This window comes from Cyprinodon tularosa, unplaced genomic scaffold (assembly GCF_016077235.1).
Source record: "Cyprinodon tularosa strain WSP-4 unplaced genomic scaffold, ASM1607723v1 ctg583, whole genome shotgun sequence".
NCBI lineage: Eukaryota > Metazoa > Chordata > Actinopteri > Cyprinodontiformes > Cyprinodontidae > Cyprinodon > Cyprinodon tularosa.
In genome coordinates, this window is record NW_024039322.1 from 383,105 (window position 1) to 406,358 (window position 23,254).

Sequence of the window (23,254 nt, forward strand, 5' to 3'; positions counted from 1 at the left end):
AAAAGGGTCACTTTTTAAAATGGTATATTTTAAAGATGGGAGGAAAAAGACTGGATGCTGATCTTTATTCCCTTTAAAACAGGCTGCAGATTTTTATTGTTTTATTGATTGAGTTGAATTTCTTTTTAAGATCTACATGGTTTAGGATCTTAAGCGGCATCGTAGCTGGCTTGTTGGCATTACAGGCGATTACCAAAGCATCCAACAGTCAGCTAAAGACAACACAAAGGAAGCCTGGTTAATACCAATTTTATAACCTGTTAAATCAAGCTGCAAATTTTGACCCTTCTTGTCTAATTCAACCAATTAGCGCAGATGATTAATCTTTCTCCAGACATTCACCAGACTGGATGTTAAACCAGTTAACCTCAGCGGTGCAAAGGAAACACTTTAATGTATCGGAAGTGAGAATAAAACGTCAAACCAAATGAAATTGTTCAAGCGAGGTTACTTTTGACTGCAGCAAGGTGGTCTAGCTCATGACGCTGTTGCCATGCAGCATGAATGTTTGAACCATGGACCAGACTTTGCATGTTCCTCCCACGTGCATGCGTGGGTCCTCTCCGTGCTCCGGCTCCCTCCCACAGTCCGAAAAAAATCACTGTGTAGTTGGTGGATGGATGACTACGGCATATAATTATTTAGGGGAAATATTTTGTCTCAAATTTTCATACCATCTTCTCATAAACTCAGATATCCTGATAGAAAGTCCCCCTTAGTCCCTTAAGGGGATCTACAGTGACCTTTCAGGGACGTGGGTTGACCTGCTCTAAGCTATTAATAATGATGAACAGAAGGTAACCACCATCCTGTAGACCGGAGGTCTTCAACAGGGGTTCCCCGACCCCTAGGGGGTCGCTAAAAGTTTTGGTTTATTAGACTTTTTTTATATTCCCCCTGCAATTTTTTCCACTAATTGAAATGTCTTTAAAGCCACATTAACATGAATTCAACACACTGTAGTAAACAAATAAATGGAGGCAGAAGATGTCTTTCAGTCATCAATGCACACATTCAGAGACACACAGGAGCTCTTTCAAGCTGGGCACCATTTCATTCACAACACCTGTCCCATCAACCAGGAATCAGAATCAGAAATACTTTAATAATCCCAGGGAGAAATTACTTCTGTTACATTACTCCATCTGTAATAGAGTGACTATAATACCAGTTTACACAATTTCATGCAATATATATACTGTAATTAGGGGGTCCCCGCTCAATCTAGCCATCAGTTTGGGGGTCCTTGGCCTGGAAAACGTTGAAGGACCCCTGCTGTAGACTAACCCTCCGGGATCCACTTGAACCATTGGGAATTGGAAGACGTGAACCTTGGAACACATCCAGAAATTTTAAGAGTCTCTGTAGATTGGACAGAGGGCTGACCTTTGACCCTGTGCCTCCTGTCTTCCACTTTTTAATGAATATCAGGCCTTAGCAATGAAACATGTAAGAAAGAAAGCGTTCTGATTTTGAAATGTATATTTTCATTCAGTATGATTTCATTTCCTGCTTTATTACTATGAAAAAATATATAAATTTTTTTCCTTAATGTGAATGTTAGTAAAGTTAATATTGCTACATTTAGCACCAGAAGAAATTGTGAAATTTCATTTCTTAACCAAAAAAATATATATTTTTAAAAATCAGTTTTTATTAAAAGAAAAATTAACATCAAATATTAATCGAGTTGCAAAAAAAATCTGAAAGCCTTATGTAAGCCTTCGTTAACCCGCCACTCAGAGCAACCAGGAGAAGAGCTTTATTCGTCTCAGCTGCTCCATCACCAAACTAGAAGTGAGAACAATCTACGACTAAATGAAGTCCAGTTTGTGTTTATAAAGCTGCAAATAAGGAAGTGCGTTTAAAACTATGTGATATGTTTTACGTTTCTAAAACTTTCTTTGAAGTCTGCCCATCTTCCAACTGTGCACCTTGTCAATATCTATGTTTGATGCTTTGAATTTTGGGAACATGACACAGACCAAAAAACAGCACCTAGGACCTCAGAGCAGCAATTAGTCAGGCATCATAATGATGTCCTGCAGTCAGGATATCCTGGAGCAGGCATCCCCAAACTCGGTCTTCGAGGCCCGCTGTCCTGCAGGTTTTAGAGGTTTCCCTGCTTTAGCACAGCTGATTATGATGATTGCAGTAGACCAACAGCCTGTTAATCAACTATCAATTAAAATCAGCTGTGCTGGAGCAGAGAAACATCTAAAACCTGCAGGACAGCGGCCCTCGAGGACCGAGTTTGGGGATGCCTGTCCTGGAGTATACAGGTGCTGGTCATAAAATTAGAATATCATGAAAAAGTAGATTGATTTCAGTAATTCCATTTAAAAAGTGAAACTTGTATATTATATTCATACATTACATACAAACTCATATATTTCAGATGTTTATTTTGTTTAATTTTGATGATTACAAATGACAACAAAGGAAAATCTCAAATTCATCATATCAGAAAATTAGAATATTACTGAAGACCAATAAAAACAAAGGATTTATAGAAATGTTGGCCAACTGAAAAGTATGAACATGAAAAGTATGAGCATGTACAGCACTCAGTATTTAGTTGGGCCTCCTTTGGCCTGTATTACTGCAGCAATGCGGCGTGGCATGGAGTCGATCAGTCTGTGGCACTGCTCAGGTGTTATGATAGCCCAGGTTGCTCTAATAGTGGCTTTTAGCTCTTCTGAATTGTTGGGTCTGGTGTATTGCATCTTCTTCTTCACAATACCCCATAGATTTTCTATGGGGTTAAGGTCAGGAGAGTTTGCTGGCCAATTAAGAACAGGGATACCATGGTCCTTCAACCAGGTACTGGTAGCTTTGGCACTGTGTGCAGGTGCCAAGTCCTGTTGGAAAATGAAATCTGCATCTCCAAAAAGTTGGTCAGCTGCAGGAAGCATGAAGTGCTCTAAAACTTCCTGGTATGTGGCTGCGTTGACCCTGGACCTCAGAAAACACAATGGACCAACACCAGCAGATGACATGGCACCCCAAACCATCACTGACTGTGGAAACTTTACACTGGACTTCAAGCAACGTGGATGAAGTGCCTCTCTTCTTTTCCTCCAGACTCTGGGACCTTGATTTCCAAAGGAAATGCAAAATTTACTTTCATCAGAGAACATGACTTTGGACCACTCACCAGCAGTCCAGTCCTGTTTCTCTTTAGCCCAGGCAAGACGCTTCTGACGCTGTCTGTGGTTCAAGAGTGGCTTGACACAAGGAATGCGACAGCAGAAACCCATGTCTTTCATACGTCTGTGTGTGGTGGTTCTTGAAGCACTCACTCCAGCTGCAGTCCACTCTTTGTGAATCTCCCCCACATTTTTGAATGGGTTTTGTTTCACAATCCTCTCCAGGGTGCGGTTATCTCTCTTGCTTGTACACTTTTTTCGACCACATCTTTTCCTTCCCTTCGCCTCTCTATTAATGTGCTTGGACACTGAGCTCTGTGAACAGCCAGCCTCTTTAGCGATGACCTTTTGTGTCTTGCCCTCCTTGTGCAAGGTGTCGATGGTCGTCTTTTGGACAACTGTCAAGTCAGCAGTCTTCCCCATGATTGTGTAGCCTATAGAACTAGACTGAAAGACCATTTAAAGGCTTTTGCAGGTGGTTTGAGTTAATTAGCTGATTAGAGTGTGGCACCAGGGGCCATCAATTTTGAACCTTTTCACAATATTCTAATTTTCTGATATGATGAATTTGAGATTTTCATTTGTTGTCATTTGTAATCATCAAAATTAAACAAAATAAACATCTGAAATATATGAGTTTGTATGTAATGTATGAATATAATATATAAGTTTCACTTTTTAAATGGAATTACTGAAATCAATCTACTTTTTCATGATATTCTAATTTTATGACCAGCACCTGTAATACGGCCAGAATAATGGATCCTGCAGGACAGAATTAGACAGAGCGAAGAGGTGAAGTTCGGAGGTGTTCAGCAGAGGACATCGTGCTCAGTTGTGCTGCTTCCTTTCTTGATGGAGGTTAATCAAACTATGTCTATATTTGCATTTTTTAGCAAGGTGTTGCTACTGGCAGGTGGACCACATGGAATATACTGATGGGTTAACTCAGGCTTCAGCTGACTTCCATTCTTTGTTTTTTTTTGTGTGTGTGTGTTTTTTTTTATGCAGACATTTTCTCCTCAGTTACATCCTCCAGCTCATTCTGGGGGATCCCACAAAGTTCCCAGGCCAGAGGGCACATATTGCGAGTTCTGGGTCTCTCCCCAGTGGGAAAGACTCCAAAGGAACCTTAAACCTTAACGCAGGCTGCATCAAGTGCTTGCTGGATTTTTCTGGTTGTTTTTTGAGTTCTAAATGCTGAGAATGGCTCACTGATTGACCAAAGATGGCTGATCAAGATGGCATCCCTGCCGAAGCAGAAGCAGTGAGATCTGCCGATCTTTCTGTATTCCTCACACATTTTCTTCCAGGCTTCTTCTATGTTGTCTTTAGCTGACTGTCGGATGCTTCGGTAATCGCCTGTAACACCAAAAAGCCAGCTAGGATGCCGTTTAAGATCCTGAATAATTCTCTAAACCATTGCTAGTCTGCTTGTTTGCCACAGTATTTGCATCCCTATTGACCGGTTTATAAAAGCTTCTAAAAGAAACCTCAACAACTGAAGGTACGCATCGACTAATGGTGGAAAAAGCAGGTGTTTAGACATTTAACATGAGTTTATATCTGATCGTAGAAAAGTCGTTCAGTCATGGTAACCCTCTTAATTCATTTCACATTAATGTTTTATTTAGAAGAGCTGAAGCTCGACAACCATTGGTACATCTACTAAATCACTCCTCACCCTGAAAAAACAGAAATCTAAATAAGACATTTTTTCTCAAAAACTTACTATTTACTTTTAAGATAAGAAAAAAAACTGCATTTTCATATTTCAAGTGCATATTATCTAATTACTTTATTTTAAGAGTAAAAATACCGATTCCATGGGCATATCATGTTATTTACTTACTCAAATTAAGGGTAAATACACTTAATTTAAGACATTTTTACTTATTTCTACATTGTTTTTGCAGTGCACCTTTAGGGCAATAAATGATCAGTCTTAATGGAGTATTTTTATTCTTGTTTTTATTTCTTCATTTAAAAAAAACATGATAATAGAGTTAGAAGAAACAGAACTTGAGCTTATTCACAAAGAGAGTACATTTGATCAGCATGGAGTGCATGGAAATAATGAAACCAGTATAAAAAAAATATGAAATTCAGATTTAACGTAGAAAAATAAAACATCGGCTCAGCTCTTTTGCGCATTAACCGCTGTCATATGAGGTTGGATGAAGCACTTTCTGCAGAATATCCCTCAGAAGGTTGTTGTAGACACAGTGGTTGTGGTGATGTTTTCATAGCCCCTGGAATTCAGTTAAGAAAAGATAAAGATGAAAGAGGGAAACCAGAAACCAACAGCAGTTTGATGCTGTATGCTAATCATAGATGTTTAATAAGCACCCTGTTAGGATAAGCTGGTTATGCAATGGATGGATGGATGGATGGATGGGAAATGTTTTGAGAGAATTTAGAATTTTGATTATTACCATTATCGTAATAAATGACGACGAATGCAAGGCGCCGCGCCTGCTTTGTCACAGCCCATCCTTTAGACACAACAACATACCAGTAAATCATACAATTCATGTCAAATGGCAAAGAAAATCATGTGTTTTCTAAATTGGTTCCTGCTGTTTTTTTTTCAGTAAAAACATTATTTGAGTCAGGCCTGTAGTCAGACATTAAAAACAGAAGACTGTATTTATGGATAAAGATGAGGAAAAAAACTTTCTTATTTTCCTACTAAATTGATGTCTTTAATCCTAGTTTAGAAATTCTTTAATCAAACTTTTTAAAAGTTATTGTGGCTCAGAACCAGAAACTACAGCTAAAACTGATCTGGATCCAGATCAGTCATCAGATTCCTGATCTAAACTTCTATGGGAAGAATTAACTAATGTTGTTTTTATTAAACTAAAGGGAGTGCTGAAATATCCATCCATCCATCCATCCATCCATCCATCCATCCATCCATCCATCCATCCATCCATCAGAACAACACAAAAATAAAGGTTCCTACCCGTCAAGTTTCCTGAGGAACTCTGGGAACCACGCAGCATTTGGACTGATACAAACTTTGGAGCCATTTTTCCTGATGACACTAAAGGAAGAGAGTCAGAGAAACAATTACCTCGATTATAGATTCAAGAGCTAAACACTAGAATTGACGATAATTGATAAGGAAAACATTTTTATTTATTTATTAACCTTTAAATTTTTGAGCCAAAAAAATTTGATCAAATCCAGTTAAAATGGTGGTTGATGTATGGCTGAAGTTACTTACACTCTTTCTGCACGGCGGCAACGTCCTGATGGAGGAGTCACCTCCACTTTGGCAACATTGAGGGGAGAAATACGATGAAAGGAGGTTTTTAAACAGCGACACCCTGACCTGGAAGATGCTGCAGAGAAAAACAATCACATGATTAAAATAATGTTCAATATGTTCTCAGCTCTCAGCCCACTGCCTTCCCTGTGTTTAATCCCTGTCTTAAACTAGGTTTTAACAAATTAAAAACAGGAAAAGATTGATTTTTTTTTCTTCATGTTAATATTTTTTCACACATTTCATAATAATTTAATCTAAATAATTTAGGTTATGTTTTTTAATGGCAAAAAAAGTACAGCTAAACTAATACGAAATAAATAAACAAACTCAGTAACTATAAAATTGTCAGAATGTTGAATCAAACATTAGGATTTTCATACCATGCAGCTCAGGGATGCAGCAGCAGAGAGTCAGAGCAACCAGGAGGATCAGAGCTTTCTTCATCTTCAGAGTTTCTGAGCTTTCAGCACCGTCAAGGATGTGGCGAAGATGTGTGAGTGAATGAAGTCTAGCCTTCGTTTATAAAGCTGCAAATAAGGAAGTAAGCGCGTTGGTGTCGTAAAAAAGCTTTGCTTTCTTCCCATCTGAACGTACAGGAAAAAGACAATTATATGTAAAACTTGTGGCATCTTGGTGCTTTCTGGGGGTTTTGCTGAATCAACATTATTTTGGGTGATTTTTTTTATGGGCTTCTTTTAATAAATCTATTTAGCAGAAGTTTATTTGAATCAAAATAGTAATCTGCTGTAATTTCAAAGATAGCTACAGGGACTTTATAAAAACTGATAATTATTCAGAAGACCAAACGTTCACATCATGGACCTGTTTTTGTTATGCTTTAGCATACTCAAATAGTTATTACATATATTCTCCTTTGACTTAACTAATAATCTATTAATTTGTGATATGATATATAATTTGAGACAAGATTTTATGAGAATTTTGTTTCATGTTTTTACATAAGACAAAAAATTACATCCGATCACTAAACAGTGGATATCGATAACAATCCTTCTCACAGCCGTTATGCCTCTATTTAACTCAGATATATAATCAATTCATTTTAGCTCTTATTCGCTGATGAGATTTATAAACAAATATCCTCTAATGTCAGGTTATGTGGAGGTTCTAAGAGGACCCAAATGCAGAGACAGAAGCTGATGTGGTTTCATACTGATTTAATTATCCAAAAGGTGGCAATTGAGCCAAAAATCCAAAAATAAGAAATCACAGAAAACCAAAAATGAGAAGAAGGGAAAACACACAGGGGGAGCAAATAAACGACAAGAAACCAGAAAACTGTAACTGAAGAGGAGGAGTATATGGCTACGATCACACTGCAGGCCTTGAAAAGCACCTTTGAGATTGCTCAAAAGTTTGTGACGTATGCCAGTGTATGCCATACGTGGGCCATAAGTTACAGGTAAGTTATTTGATCGTTGACATACGTTAAGTGTAAGTTCCTTATATGTCGCTTCCTCTAGCTTATCCAACACCTATGAGTAACTTGTGCATAACTTACACGTAACTCATCAAGCACTTATCTTTAACGCATATCAACGTATTTGATCCAGACGACCACAGAAGGTGTCTCTAACGCACAGCTACTGTATAATGGCGTATTGACAGCGTTTTTGGTATTGGGGGGGTTCACATGAGGAAACTGTCAGTTCTTCACCAGACTTCATCCCCATCATAGGAGCGAAAAGGTGAGTGTGATGGATCTTCCCTGCCTTCACGGCCACAACCAAAAATCCTCCTAGCAGACATGATTCTGAATCTGTTGTGACTGTAAACCCTCTTTCTTTCTTCCTTTTCTTTTTTAGTTTTATTTATTTTTTTGGGCGGACTGTAAACAGCAGCCAGGTTAATACCGTGATCAAAGACATCTTTTTATGCAGACCAGTTATCTCCGGGCGCATCACTGTGCCGCCTGAGGGGAGCAGCTTTAACTGATGCTTCGTAATGCTCATGAAATGATGCACAAGCATCATTTCATGGGCATTGGGCATTGCTGTGCGTTATGCACAAGTTAGGCATTCGTTGGACATAAGTTCTGGACTCGTTATGAATACGCTATGTATACGCCCGAACTTGAAAAAATACATGGAAAGGTTAGCATATGCCAGCGTTTTAGAAGATTCTGGGACGTCGGGCAACGCTGTCAAGAAAAAGGCTTCCTCAACCCCTCGCTCAAACCATCTTTCTTCCTTGGACAGAATATGGACGTTGTTGTCCTCAAACAAGTGTCCTTTAGCCTTCAGGTGTGTCTCCAATGTAAAGGTCTGCGCACGCTTCACTACACTGAACGGTGGAAACCACGTTGCCGGCCTTGTTTCTGGGTGTCTTGTCTTTGGGGTTAACCAGTTTTTGTCTCAGGGTGTTTGAAGTGTGCAGGGATCCTGTGTCGGTTGAAAATCCTCCTGTTTTTCAAAGACTCCAGCAACATATGGAATGACAATGTTCCTTCTTCTGTTTTCTTCCCTCTCAGGAGACTTCTTCTTGTTGATTTTTAGAAAAGCCCACCTGGGATAACCACAGTTCTTCAGGGATGTCCTAATGTGTCCATGTTCTCTCACCTTCCCTCTGTTGATGGTGGGAATGGTTTCTGCTCCTGTCTGAGGGTTCTGATGACGTCTAGTTTGTGTTCCAGTGGGTGTAGTGGTGATATCTAGATAATGAGGTCATCTTATCATTTTAGCAAAACAAAGCCTCACTGCAGGTCCCTTTCCCTTCCTAGTGCAGATCTGAGCTCCCTTCGTTTCAGAGTCCAAGATCAGTTTCCAATTTGACCCATTTCATCATACAACACAACTGTTTTATTTTCTTATTCTTGTGAGCAGTCTGGGATGTGGTTTAAGCTGCACTTGTGGCTGGTCTATTGTGATCCATATTCAGAAACAGTAGCTTGTTTTGCTAATGCGTTAATGGTGCACAAAGTAGCCAGGTTAACAATGTCATCAATGCAAATGCACAGAGAATCCAACCTGAATCCCACTGTCATGAACTGACTAATGGAACTAATAGAGACAACCGCCATAATTAGAGGGAAACTCATTTTACAAGTAAGTAATAATAAAAAATTGAAATTTACCCTTTAAACTTGAGCAATGCTCAAGTTATACATTACATAATGTAATGTTATGTACAGTAACATTATATAGCATACAACAATGTTTCTTAACCTCAAGTAGCATTTTATAATATAGAATAAATTAATATGAGATAAATTCCAATTACATAATGTCACATTGAGAACAATACACAATGAAACATAACATAAAATTTATTATAGCATAAACTATAATGGAGTGTTGGCCTAGTCGTTAGAGCAGTTTGTTTGTGCTCTGAGAAGGTTGCAATACCCTGATTGATCCCCACAGTTTCCACTCTGGGTTACTGATCAAGACCCTTTACCCCACACTGCTCCTCATGCACCACACAATGGCGGCCCGCTGCTCACCAAGGGGATGGTTCAAATATAGAGATTGAATTTCCCCATTGTGGGAAAATAAAGTGATTTAGAACCGGACCGGAGTGATTTAGAAGGTTAAGAAAACCTAACATGCATCAAATAAGATGCTCAAAAGACAAATCAAAAAAATATTTAAATCGTGGCCTATGTCTTTCAGTGGTTGGAAGGTTAAAGGGGGAAAATTAGGTCGACAACAAAGTCTTATCTCAAACTGAGCATAAAGCTCCAAAGAGAAGGAGGAGTAACCTTATCCATCCGTTTAAGCAAAAATACTCCTTTATTTTGGAAGGCGGTTCCTTCTTGCTCTCTTTGTGCTTTCTGAGAGAGACAGGCTGCCTGATACCTTACCAAAGGTTCACCAATGTTTCTCCCTTTAATCCTGTTTGCTACTTTAAAGGAAGCTTATCATTGTTTTTATGGGTGGTAAAAATAAAAAAAAAGCAAAATAAACCTTCGATCTATGTAAATAAAATAGTCACTGTAAAGAAAAACAAGAAGGATGAGAAGAGGTATCTATTTCTGCTATAATAAGTTTAATCTATGGTATTATTTTGTTCAGTAATAGGTAAAGATGCAAAAACATATTCATGACAAGACTACCACTACTAACCACCGATTCGCTCCTCCGTCCACTGCTATGGAGAGAGGAGTAGGAGGAGATGGTTTCTTTATACAAAAAATAGGTGAAACAGGTGAATAAACAATAAATACAGCAGAAACTATAAAGCAATTGTCTGAAAAGAAGTAATTACATCAGTTTGGGTTGAGAGTGGTAGATAAAATAAATCAGGAACAGAAAGCTACAACAGCGGACCAGAAGGCCTAGACTTCTGTATTTCCCTCAGGGGTCTCACCCAACTTCCTATTCTGGTAAGTACAGGGAAAGTAATCCCCCGGTCAAAGAAGAGCATACTTCCCACACATGAAAATAAGATTCTGATTCAAAAATAAGCTCTGATGAGTGAAGTATTAACAAATAACTCAGACAGATGAAACCTCTTGTCAACATGTGTTTTTTTCTGGTTTCAACAGAAGCAGACCAAACGTGATCGTCTATTTACCTCAACTAAAATAATGCAGAATATCTGAAAAAGCAATTTTGCTTCATAACTAGAAGGTCACCTGTGGGTGAAAGAAACCCATTTGAGCACCACTGACTCACCTCACCCAAGTTCCACTAAAGATACAGCAGCAGTGACTCTGCACAACTCTGTAGAATGTGGATGCATGAAGAAAGACAGACAACAGAGACTGAGAGACATTCTATTTAACTCTATCTGAGATACTACATATAATTAAATTTGAAAGTAATGGAAGGAATATTATTACTTAAGGATGGAGCAATAGTCTGGACAGCTGGGATGTCTGACTCTCCACATAAAGCTCGATTAACGTCTCTGACGAGACATCATGGTCGTCACACAGTCTATAAGCTGCAGACCTTTAAACAGATGGCATTATATAAAGCATGAGCTTTAATGACATTTTAAAATCTCTCTCACATAGTAGAGTTTATAAGCTGTACCAGGGCTGTGTTGACATTGGCTTCTTTAACTCATTGCTCTGAGATGCTCTTTAATCTAGGTTGTTTCTGTAGTTTGATTTAGTTTTAATTATTGTTTTCCTCTTTTTTCCTCTTTTTTCCTCTTTTTCTTTGGTCTTTAGTTTAGTTCATTTAATTTCTTAGTTCTTCTAGTTTATTTATTCCTTTTTGTTGTTTCTAGTTGTCCTTTATTAATGGTAGATTATTTTTTCATAGTTTACCTGTTTGCTCTCTGTCGCCCCCTACTGTTCTTCTTCTTTCTGCTCTCTCCAGTCACACCTGCAAACAATTAGCCAATCAGCCCCAGCCTATTGAAACTCCCAGTATTTAATCTCCTCTCCTAATCTCACTCCTCGCTGATTCCTCTTGTAACTGCATGGTATTTACCCACCATTATTGCTTACTGTTGGGGAGTGTTGGCCTAGTGATTATAGCAGCGTGCTTGTTCTCCGAGAAGGTTGCAAGTATCCGGTTTGATCCGGTTACATCCCCAATTTGGATGTTGTTTTGGTTTTTGCATCCAATTAACACCTTGCTCTGTTTTAGGCTCCGCCTTTAAGACTGGCTGCTTCTTCCTGAGTCTCAGCCCAATCAAGATCACCTGCACAATATTTATGGCCTGTGAAGCTGTACTTCAGGCCTCTGGGTCATTTTTTTGTGCCATACACCTCTGTGTTCATTGTAGAATCTAATGGGCTGTTAAGTTGCTGCCATGTAAACTTGTTTAGATGTTTTTTGTAGGGGAGAGCTGCCTTTTGGTTTAACCCCAGTTTTCTCCTGTCTATGTGCTGGTTAGATAGGCTATTTTGTATGTTTGTATATTTTGGTTTCATATTGAGTTAGGTAAGTCCACTTTTCTTTTTCTTTAGGGTTGTTTTGTTTTTTATGGCCTGGGCTCTCCTACCATCATTTATTTAAAAGAAGAGGCAGAATAAAACTTTAAATGCCTTTTTGACTCTTTAATTCACTGTCTAAATTTATGTTGGTCTCTTATACCTCCCAGACCCAGCCAGGGGACGTAACAGATCCCCACACCCTCCACTCTGGGTCTCTGACCCAGACCCTTAACCCCACACTGCTCCCGGGGCGCTGTACAATGGCAGCCCACTGCATCCAAAAAAAAGGGGATAGGTTAAATATAGAGTTAATTTCTCCATTCTGAAATCAATAATATTCCATTTTTTTTTTTTTTTTTTTTTTTGTGTGTTCATCACACAAAATTTGAAGGTCGAAAAACTACTTGCTGCCAACCACAACTGCTCAGAAGATGGGCTAACTCAACTTTAGGAGAAGAAGTACACCAGAATCTTACAAGATAAGGCCTGCAGAGGCTCCACCATATTAAGTGCCCTTCCAAACCAGTAGGTAGGGGGAGTGGACCGTTCAGCCCTCAGATGGCGAGTCTGCATCAGTGCAGACTCTGTGGAATTAGGCAGCGGCTGTAAGGGCGGACTAATGGCTGAGGAAACGAAAAGCATTTAAACAGTTCCAGCAGTTTGCTGGATTTTGGTCACACTGAAAAAAAAAAAAAAAAAAAGACAATTATTTCCAAAAAGGAAGATCCTCTTTGAAATAGTTTTAATTGACTGGATTTTTTTTTTTTTTGTAGGCCCAGTGAACAACATTTTAATGTATTTGTTTAGAAGATAAAGGAGCTGACAGATTGATGGAATCACTCAAATTAAGGTTTAAGGTTGTTGGTATCAGAATGACAATATTTGTAGAAATTAAACTCATACCTGTCTTGTATGCACCCTTTCAGAGATCCTTGCACATTGCAACCTGAGCTACAGCCATGCACATGGGGCATCTCTTTGTTGCTATGGCAATGACTACTTTCCTTTCGCGCTAGAAGGGAGAAGGCGTCCGGTTGTCATTTATTCCCTCCACCTTCAATCAAAGCTCCCTTCACGGCTGTGAGTGTGACTTCCTATAGACTGCCACTGGGTAGTGAAGGGGTAATGCATGGGGGCGGTTTGGGCTTTATTGTTACTTTTAACCATATTGCTCTAAGCAGGATCCTTGCAAGACATGGATAAGAGAGCTGATGTGGAAGAACCTAACTGGCCTGCATAAGGTCCTGACCTCAGTCTGACTGTCCACCTTTCAGAGGCCAGGTCCTCTCATCCCACCTAGTTGTCTGACCATAAACACCCCATTAGAAGTGTTAATAAAACTACAACAGCTGGGATTAAAACATGACCTTTATGAATTCAGGAGTAGAAGTCACTCAACTTTCAATGTTCCTACATTGATACGATAATGGCCGTATGTCAAGCTTTTCATTTCAATTTTAGGAACATCTGGAAGTGAGAATGGGATTTTGTGGTCAGACTGATTAGCATAAAGTTGTCAATGATAAAAAAAAATGAACTCATGATGAAAAGGAGCATCCAGTCCCTGCAGCTCCAAGATGGCTTCAGTTTGTGTCCCTGGCCTTGATTCCAGATATCATTTTCACTTCTGTGGTGGCAGCATTTATAGAGAAAAGTCGAGCAGAGCATTTAAAAGCAAAACCACATGTTTTCCATGAACTTATTTGCATTTTTTTGAAGAATATTTAAAAAAACAAGTTCTGCACCATTTCCTGCACAGCTGAGCATCTGCCCTGCGCTGCAGTTCTCACCTGTCCCCACAGCAGCATGTTGGAGATGGACATGTTAAGACTCATTTAAAGAAATGTAAAACAGACAAAAAAAAATGTTTTTCTTTATGACAGACACCTACATGATAAATGTTTATTCTTTATTCTTGTTGAAAGTAAAATCATTTAAGGTGAGAATCCCAATTCTCTGATCTGTGCCAGAAACAATGCTAATGTCAGCAAGTATTTACAGCTGAGTCATTCACACCCAGACGCCTCAACATAAAAACAATACTTCACACCTTACTTCAAAGAGCAAAGACAACATACTGATTGAGCTGACAAATGTCTGAAATCTGACAAAGTATCAATAGTTTCAAAGTTTCGATTTCTACCTTATAAGAAATAAAAAAAACAAAACAAAAAAAAACAATGAGAGGGAACAAAGAAAAAAAAATTAACACCAAATATTAGGGCAAATATCCTAAAGAGAGCGCGTTGATAAGAATAGTTATATAAGAATAGCTTTATATGCACTGAACAACCTTATTTTGTTTCCTGTTCGTCTCCTAGAAATAACTATGGCCTCAGCTTTTACTGTGACTAACTACATGTGCTCTGTTTCATCTTTTTTGAAATGAAAACTAACTCAGTGCTTATCTGCTTAAATTGTTATTTCCCAGACAGTGGCAGCTATGGAGCTAGTTCATCTTTTCTAACATAGAAAAGAAAAACAGATATAACACCCTGTATAATAATAATAATAATGATAATAATAATTCTCTTTTTAACTATTTGAGCTGTAACGAGTAAATTTCCCTACTGTGAGATCAATAAAGTCAATCAATCAATCAAACAATCAATAGAAAGTACTCATAGATCAGTTCTTCTAAGTTTCTTTTCTATATCTGCTTCTGTCTCCTTGAACCCCAGTCGGCCTCTGCAGATAGCCGCTCACACTAAGACTGGTTCTACTGGAGGTTTCGTTTTTGTTAAAAGGAAGTCTTCCTCTTTACTGTCACTCCATGCATGCTCAGTCCGACGGCCTGCTGCAGAGGCAAAGACTAAATGCAAACAAATATATACTGTCGCCCCATGCTCATCCAGGAGAGATAATTCTGCAAGTGATTGAGTCGATGCAATCAGCTGGTTGTTCTTAGGGAGATAATTTTGAACTAATCTGACTGTATGAGCTGATTGAATTGTCTCTAAAGAGTCTTGATGTGTGTTTTGAATTGGTGTTCTATAAATAACTTGAATTGAAAATTGAATTATCTCAATGAAAGGAAAAACGGATGAAGTGTAAAAAAGGTGAAAGAAAGTTTCGTTCATATATAAATAAAATTGACTTATCCCAGACTGATATTTACTGAAATAATTGTTATTTTAGATTCTTATGTTAAAACTAGCTGTTTAAACAAAATAATACTATGATGTCAGTTGGATGTTAAACACAATTTTTTTTTTCTTTTTTTAGCAGTGAGAAAAGCACTTATAGTTTCTGGGGAAACTATAAATGCAACCCTTTTACTGTGCTGGTCAAAATGAAACTGAGATACAGAGTGATTAGTCAATTAACGTGGATGTTTATGGTCTGTAGAAGGAAACTGGAGTTCTGGAAGATCCTCCACAGTAACAAAGGGAAAAACTGCCAGTCCCGCACAGGAAAGCCAGATTCACATCTGAGACTTTCCTCTTACAAAATGCTTACAATGACAGTCATGGTTCTGAAAGTCCCATCAGTGGAAATTAGATCTATGCATACTTCAGAAGATGCAATCAGCTGGGTTGAACGTTGGCCTAAGGATTTACTCTAAAAAAAAAACATTTTTTTGGCTCCTGTTGGCCTTTTTTATTTTATTTTTTTGTTAAAGTGAACATGGGGTTTAGAGAGGGGAAAGCTTTGGTCTCAGCACATCGGGACTCTTTGAAACCCAGTGTGGATTCTTCCATGATCGAGGCCTCTGTCTGTGGGTCACTCTCTCTGATGCTGTACCACAGATTCACCCTGCATTTTCCTTAATTTTCAATCCTGTCCCTTATGTCTTTAAAAGAAAAGTTTTTTTTTTTGTGGTTCCTATAAGCTCCTAAACCCAAGAGATGAACTGTTGCTGCATGCCAAGGATGTTTGTTAGCAGCATCATTTCAGAGACACAAATTATCTAAAAATTTTTTATTAAATCTAAAGATGAATAACTGTCAACCAAACACCTTGCATGCAGAGATCATCTGAAGGATGATTGTCTCTCATGTCCAGTTTCATCTATTTGCATGATTCCTTATCCTTCTTCTGTTAGATGCAACTTATAGGAGGTAATGTTAAGGTCTGCTAATTTTTCTCTTTTCTTGAACTTGTTAGAGATTGTTTTTTAGCACGTGAAAGGAATATGGTGTTGAAGCAATGTTTTACTTTATGCAGGAAAAAACCTATAAAAACATAAATCCAGGAGAAACACTGATAAGAGAACAATATGAAAAGGTAAAAGAATATGTGCCATCTGACAGGAAATGCTGAAGAAATTTCAAATCGCTTAAACATTTGCATAGTTCACACAAGTTCACTCAAATCATAGGTCTAGGAAAACTGGATGTGAGAAAAATAACTAAAATGTTAAAATGGTCAAAGATGCTGCTTTAAACTGGGAACAGGGGGCTATGGGAGGCTGGTAATTACTCTGAGGTGGAGACTCATGATGCATTTCATAATCTAGGAGTAGGCTGCAGTGTTATGCATAGAGAAGATCAGATGTGAAGAAACTGTAACAATCCTTGGTTATTCCAAACAACTTTGTTTAGAATTGAAATTGAACCAAAAGTTGATCATTGCTTCATTAGGTCTGTCATGAACTGTCTGAGACGTCTGGAGTTTATTGTTAATCCAGATACAAAGAACCCACTTTGTTTCATTTCTCCTGAGCTACAAGATAAGAAATAACTTTTACTTTCTTCTGTTTTCCTGCAGAAGCAAAAGTAAATCTCAAGGGTTTTTGCAGAAAAGAAACACTTCCTCACATGAATGGAAACTTCTGCCAACTGAGCCAACTCTGCAGTCTGTTACTGGCATTTTTTAGCATACTACAATATCCGCATGTGAAAGCCATCTGTTCGCCAATAAAGGAAACCGCTAAATTTCAATTTCCCGACTTTCAACATCAGATAAAATCTGTTGTCCCACAGAGACCACTGAGCTAAGAATACACTGAACTTAGTCTGCTGAAATCAGCGAATATGAGCCCTGTTCAGTTTGTTAAATAATTACCTTTCTAATGTCTGGTGCACTTTATAGCATTTTTATACTTTTCAGTTGCAACATGTTTTGTAAACTTAGGGTAGGATTTAAGTTGATAGGCACCCTTTCACTTTTCTGTTTTGACAGCTGACCTACGCTCTGTGTTGCTGCTCAGATACCTCTAAGTTACTCTAACTGTCCAGAAGAACTTTAAAACACAGCTTCTTGGGCTGCACTTTTCTACTGGGCAATTGTCACATTTATAGAATCATAAACGAGTAATTTATGATAATGTAATTTAAATGAAAATCACTCAAATTTGGGGAAAAGTTCATTCAACCTAGAGAGCCTCACACAGAGAAAAGATGCAATTAGAAAGGTATTCAGTTTATTTATACAGGTAACAATCATATTCGTCAAAATATTTCTAAGGAAAATTAAGCTGATTGCAAGGACTAATTGATTCTCTGCAATCTCTGCCATTGAGCATGTATGTGGCCAGAGTGGAGAGGAAAACTCCCTTTAAATAGGAAGCAACTGCAGAATCAGGCTCAGTGTGAGCGGCCATCTGATGAGGCTGACTGGGCTTCAAGGAGACAGAAGTAGATAATGACCAAAATGAAATAAGTTACTTGGCGCTCAGGCCCATGCAGAAGACTTTAATGCTGTGAATCAACATTCCCTTGGATGAGTAACCCAGAAAAAAAATTAGAGTAGTCTTCCCATTCCCTGGGGCCTAGACGCAGGTGGTGGAATAAACCATAGGGTGAGTGGGACAGAGTAGTCTGAGGGTGAGGGAGGCAATAGGGTGGAGGTGGGGGAAATTTTGCTTGCGTGTGGGAGAGAGAAGCTAGGCCAAGAGCTAAAGGAAGGGGATCTTGAAAGATGATTGGCTTCGGAGAAGGCCCTCAGTTGATTGGTTGGAACTGAACAGAGGACATCGTAGGTGGTTCAGATGAAACTGATAAGAGTCTTCCAGACTTTCACTTAAGTTGCATAACTATTTCTTCAAAATGTCTGTTAGTTAATTACTTATTTTGATTTCAAATTGATTTATGTTGTCTTACAGAAACTTGGCTGCACAAGAGGATTATGTGAGCGTAAATTAAGCAACTCCCTCTGGAAATTTATATTTTCACATACCTAAAAAATCCTGGACGAGGAGTAGCAACAATCTTTCTCTCTGACTTACTGATTACTCAGAAGGCAGTTATTAATTACCACTCTTTTGAAAATATAACCCTTAGTTTCCATCATGCAAATTGCAAAGCAGCAACACCTCTTGTTTTTATAACTTTATATCGTCCACCAGGTCCTTAGTCGGAATTTTTAGATGATCTTTTAGAGTTCCTATCTAACTTGGTGTTGAATACTGACAGGGTCATCATAGTGAGGAATATTAACATCCATGCTGACATTGAAGGTGATAGCTTAATTGTAGCATTTAGTGCTATCTTAGACTTATTGGCTTTGTTCAAAATGTGAATAGTCCCACACATTCTCATCTTCATACTTTGGACCTTGTGCTGACACATGGCATTGAATGTGAAGACATTACAGTATTTTCTCACAACCTTGTCCTCGCTGACCCCTTTTTGACAACCTTCAGGATTACTTAAACAGTTCTCCTCCCCAAAAAGGTTTCACTTTAGCAGATCTTTATCAGATAATGCAATTATAAATTTTAAAGAATCTGTTCCATTTTCTATCTCCTCTGTATCACTGATGAGAGCAAACATAGATTCATGTGCACTGCCTTAGACAGCAATCTAGTGAATGCTGGATGTCATGGTTCAAAGTAACTAAGAGCACCACATCATTTACAAAAATAAAAGAAGAGATCAGAAAAGAAATATTTTCATATGCTCTCCCTTAGCATTTTTATGGTGGTAACAAAGTTGAACGTTCCCTGAGCAGGACTAGCATTACAATGGGTGAAAATGATCAGCCAGCCTGAGCAACAACCAGCCTAATTACCCTTTAAAATAATTCCCACAAATTATTAGACGTGTTTCCGTGATCAAACCAGCAGATTTAACCAAACCAGAGCTCATTGTTTATAGTCTGACTCTCTGAGGTAGGTCACCTTGAGGTGAACAGAAAAAAATACATGTTATGACCATATGACCCTGGGCTTGGTTGATTTAAGCCTTTGCGTGTCCAGTGGCGGAGAGACTGGCAGTTGGAACAGTCACTGCAACGGGCTGTAAGATGTGGACCTTGTCCTGGACCAAACCACTGAGTGGAAACAAGGAACAGCCTCCGGATCTTCAAGATTCAAATCTATCTTAATGCAATCAAACCATTAAAAATACCCCGACAGAACTTAAATGATCTGGTCAGTTCATACATTAACAGCCACCAGAGAAGAAGAAATCATCTTAAGCACAAGAGATGTACCTATTCTTCCTTGTTTTCCTTAATATTGCTTTAAGTTGAACAAAAACGTTTGTTTTATTTTTTTAGTAAAAAAGTTTTTAAAAGGTTTCGGGTTTTAAACGATCTGTTGAAATAAGATCAGATAAAGACAAAACCAACACATTGTCTCTCACCTTGTAATAACATATTTTCATATCATATACATTTAAAAGTTTAATATGTAGGATTTATTCCAGGTCCTTCTCCTTCATGCTCATTTTACATTTTATCTTTTTTACTATTGCATTCATAGACAAAACGTTTAAAATGCAAAGTGTTATGCAGTAGACTCACACCATTATAGGTAGTCTCTTCTCTGCACTAATAATAGATTTAATGTAAATAATAATCAGTTTCGCCACCTTTTACATTAACAGAGAAGTACTCTAAATGGAAATGGCTCCATCTTTGACAGTAAAGCCATTTTCAGCTTCCACACAGAAACACCTCTCCTGTTTGTTGTTTACTCTGAAGGAAACTTGACACCACAGAGTCTGACAAGTTCCCCGAAACATCACACATCTGTCGTTCCCTAATCTAACTGTAAGTTACAGTTACTTTAAACTGTTTAACAGTCTGTTTCTGAACCCCACAGAAGCAGGAAGGTGTTTGTAAATTAACGTCAAGATTAGAATGAGCCTCACAGTCGTCATTTTGAGGTGTTAGCCACAAGGCTGTTCTGTATCAGCAGCTGACTAACAGAGTGACAGAAATAACATGCAGGGCCCTGAAAAAGTGTTAACACTGTACCCCCTTGATTTTTTTCAAATCTCAAACCAGACACATCGATCTATTTATTTTTGGGATTTCAGGTGATGAAACTCATTTTTATGTTGATGGTTTTCATGTTTTTTTCACAGTGCATAACTTCAATTCAATCCAATTCAATTCAATTCAGTTTATTTAAATAGCGCCAATTCACAACACAAGTCATCTCAAGGCACTTTACAGTTCAACCAGATCATACAGTCAAATTGATTCAAAGTTTTCTATCTAAGGAAAACCAGCTGATTGCATCGACTCATTGACTCGAAGGCAATCCCTCACACTAAGCATGATTGTAGTGACAGTGGAGAGGAAAAACTCCCTTTTAACAGGAAGAAACCTCCAGCAGAACCAGGCTCAGTGTGAGCGGCCATCTGCCGATGCCGACTGGGGTTCAAGGAGACAGTAGCAGAGATACAAAAAGCAACTGTAAAAGGCGGCCCCGTCCAGGAAACACACAGCCAGGCAGACGAGCTCCGAGCCAGCTCCCATGTCAGAGGATGAAGAGGGCACATCCAGCCAGTCACGGTCAAAGAAACAGGACTACACTGGAAAACAGGCCGATCTCCAGCATCTATAAACAAGGGTGTTGATGGCAGCAGCACAGGTGATATTTCTCTCCAGGATGGAGTCACAGCCAAACAGGAACAGACGAGGCAAAGCCACTATGAGAAAAAGCAGAGAGAGCATTATGTTAGAGATTGAACTAGCAGATTCTGCAGATTGGGAGAATAGAGACAGAATGAAGCAGAATGAAGAAATAGGGCTCTCTATGTACTCCAGCAGTCTAAGCCTATAGCAGCATAACTATAGAGATAGCTCAGGATAACCTGAGCCACTCTAACTACACTCACCAGCCGCTTTATTAGGTACACCTGTCCAACTGCTCGTTAACACTTAATTTCTAAGCAGCCAATCACATGGCGGCAACTCAGTGCATTCAGGCATGTAGACATGGTCAAGACAATCTCCTGCAGTTCAAAGCGAGCATCAGTATGGGGAAGAAAGGTGATTTGAGTGACTTTGAACGTGGCATGATTGTTGGTGCCAGAAGGGCTGGTCTGAGTATTTCAGAAACTGCTGATCTACTGGGATTTTCACGCACAACCATCTCTAGGGTTTACAGAGAATGGTCCGAAAAAGAAAAAACATCCAGTGAGTGGCAGTTCTGTGGGCGGAAATGCCTTGTTGATGCCAGAGGTCAGAGGAAAATGGCCTGACTGGTTCGAGCTGATAGAAGGGCAACAGTGACTCAAATAACCACCCATTACAACCAAGGTGGGCAGAAGAGCATCTCTGAACGCACACTACGTGGAACTTTGAGGCAGATGGGCAACAGCAGCAGAAGACCACACCGGGTGCCACTCCTTTCAGCTAAGAACAGGAAACTGAGGCTACAATTTGCACAAGCTCATCGAAATTGGACAATAGAAGATTGGAAAAACGTTGCCTGGTCTGATGAGTCTCGATTTCTGCTGCGACATTCGGATGGTAGGGTCACAATTTGGCGTCTACAACATGAAAGCATGGATCCATCCTGCCTTGTATCAACGGTTCAGGCTGGTGGTGGTGGTGTCATGGTGTGGGGAATATTTTCTTGGCACTCTTTGGGCCCCTTGGTACCAATTGAGCATCGTTGCAACGCCACAGCCTACCTGAGTATTGTTGCTGACCATGTCCGTCCCTTTATGACCACAATGTACCCAACTTCTGATGGCTACTTTCAGCAGGATAATGCGCCATGTCATAAAGCTGGAATCATCTCAGTCTGGTTTCTTGAACATGACAATGAGTTCACTGTACTCAAATGGCCTCCACAGTCACCAGATCTCAATCCAATAGAGCATCTTTGGGATGTGGTGGAACAGAAGATTCGCATCATGAATGTGCAGCCGACAAATCTGCGGCAACTGTGTGATGCCATCATGTCAATATGGACCAAACTCCCTGAGGAATGCTTCCAGCACCTTGTTGAATCTATGCCACCAAGAATTGAGGCAGTTCTGAAGGCAAAAGGGGGTCCAACCCATTACTAGCATGGGGTACCTAATAAAGTGGCCGGTGAGTGTATAAGCTTTATCAAAAAGGAAAGTTTTAAGTCTAGCCTTAAAAGTAGACAGGGTGTCTGCCTCATAGACTAAAATTGGTAGTTGGTTCCACAGGAGAGGAGCCTGATAACGTTTGGTTATCTAACATAACCCCAGACGACCCTTCTTGCAGGGCGGCGAGAAGAGGTTTGCTTGTTGAATTGGAGTGCCGTGATCCGCACACGCTTTAGTAGTCGGAGCTACGGGGCGTGGCGTAGGACGGGCACTTTCACCGGCCAATCAGGATTGGCAGATTGAGATAGATGCTTCTATCAGGGCTGCAGGAGGCTGCATCCCATAGCGAGACACCTCGCTCATATTATTCTAAGAACTGGGGTTATGTTAGATAACCAAACGTTCTTTTTCATAATATTCACTCGGTGTCTCGCTATGGGATATGGTAGCTCCCGTATTGCCAGACAGCTTATCGAACAAGAAACCGGCCGATGGGGAAGGTCCACAAGGTCAGTTATGACTCTAGGACCGCACTGGCCACGCACGGTCCAGACACGTCAAGCATGTAGAACCGGACAAAAGTCAGAGGCGAAGACCAATTCGCCGCTGAACAAATGTCCTGAACGGACACTCCCCGAAATAAAGCCCAGGACGCAGCCATCCTGCGGGTAGACTGTGCACGCATACCCGCTGGGGGCTGCAGACCCCTGCTTCCATACGCCAAAGCTATAGCCTCCACCACCCAGTGGGCGAGGCGTTGCTTTGTGATCGG

At 39.5% G+C, this 23,254-nt stretch overlaps 1 protein-coding gene across 2 annotated transcripts; it reads right to left on the bottom strand.

The window, feature by feature from the left end:
- Positions 1–5,047: 5,047 nt before the first annotated feature.
- On the bottom strand, positions 5,048–6,914 carry LOC119797436 (C-X-C motif chemokine 2). 2 transcript variants are annotated; one of them, XM_038306503.1, is made up of 5 exons: positions 6,807–6,914; positions 6,382–6,499; positions 6,118–6,198; positions 5,585–5,644; positions 5,048–5,401 (listed from the first exon to the last, which is right to left on the bottom strand). In XM_038306503.1, exons 1-4 carry the CDS (start codon positions 6,868–6,870, stop codon positions 5,587–5,589), a joined length of 321 nt encoding a protein of 106 aa, XP_038162431.1. In that variant the 5' UTR covers positions 6,871–6,914; the 3' UTR covers positions 5,048–5,401; positions 5,585–5,586. The 2 variants fall into 2 exon arrangements, with proteins under 2 accessions (XP_038162431.1, XP_038162432.1); XM_038306504.1 differs by lacking the exon at positions 5,585–5,644.
- Positions 6,915–23,254: the final 16,340 nt, after the last annotated feature.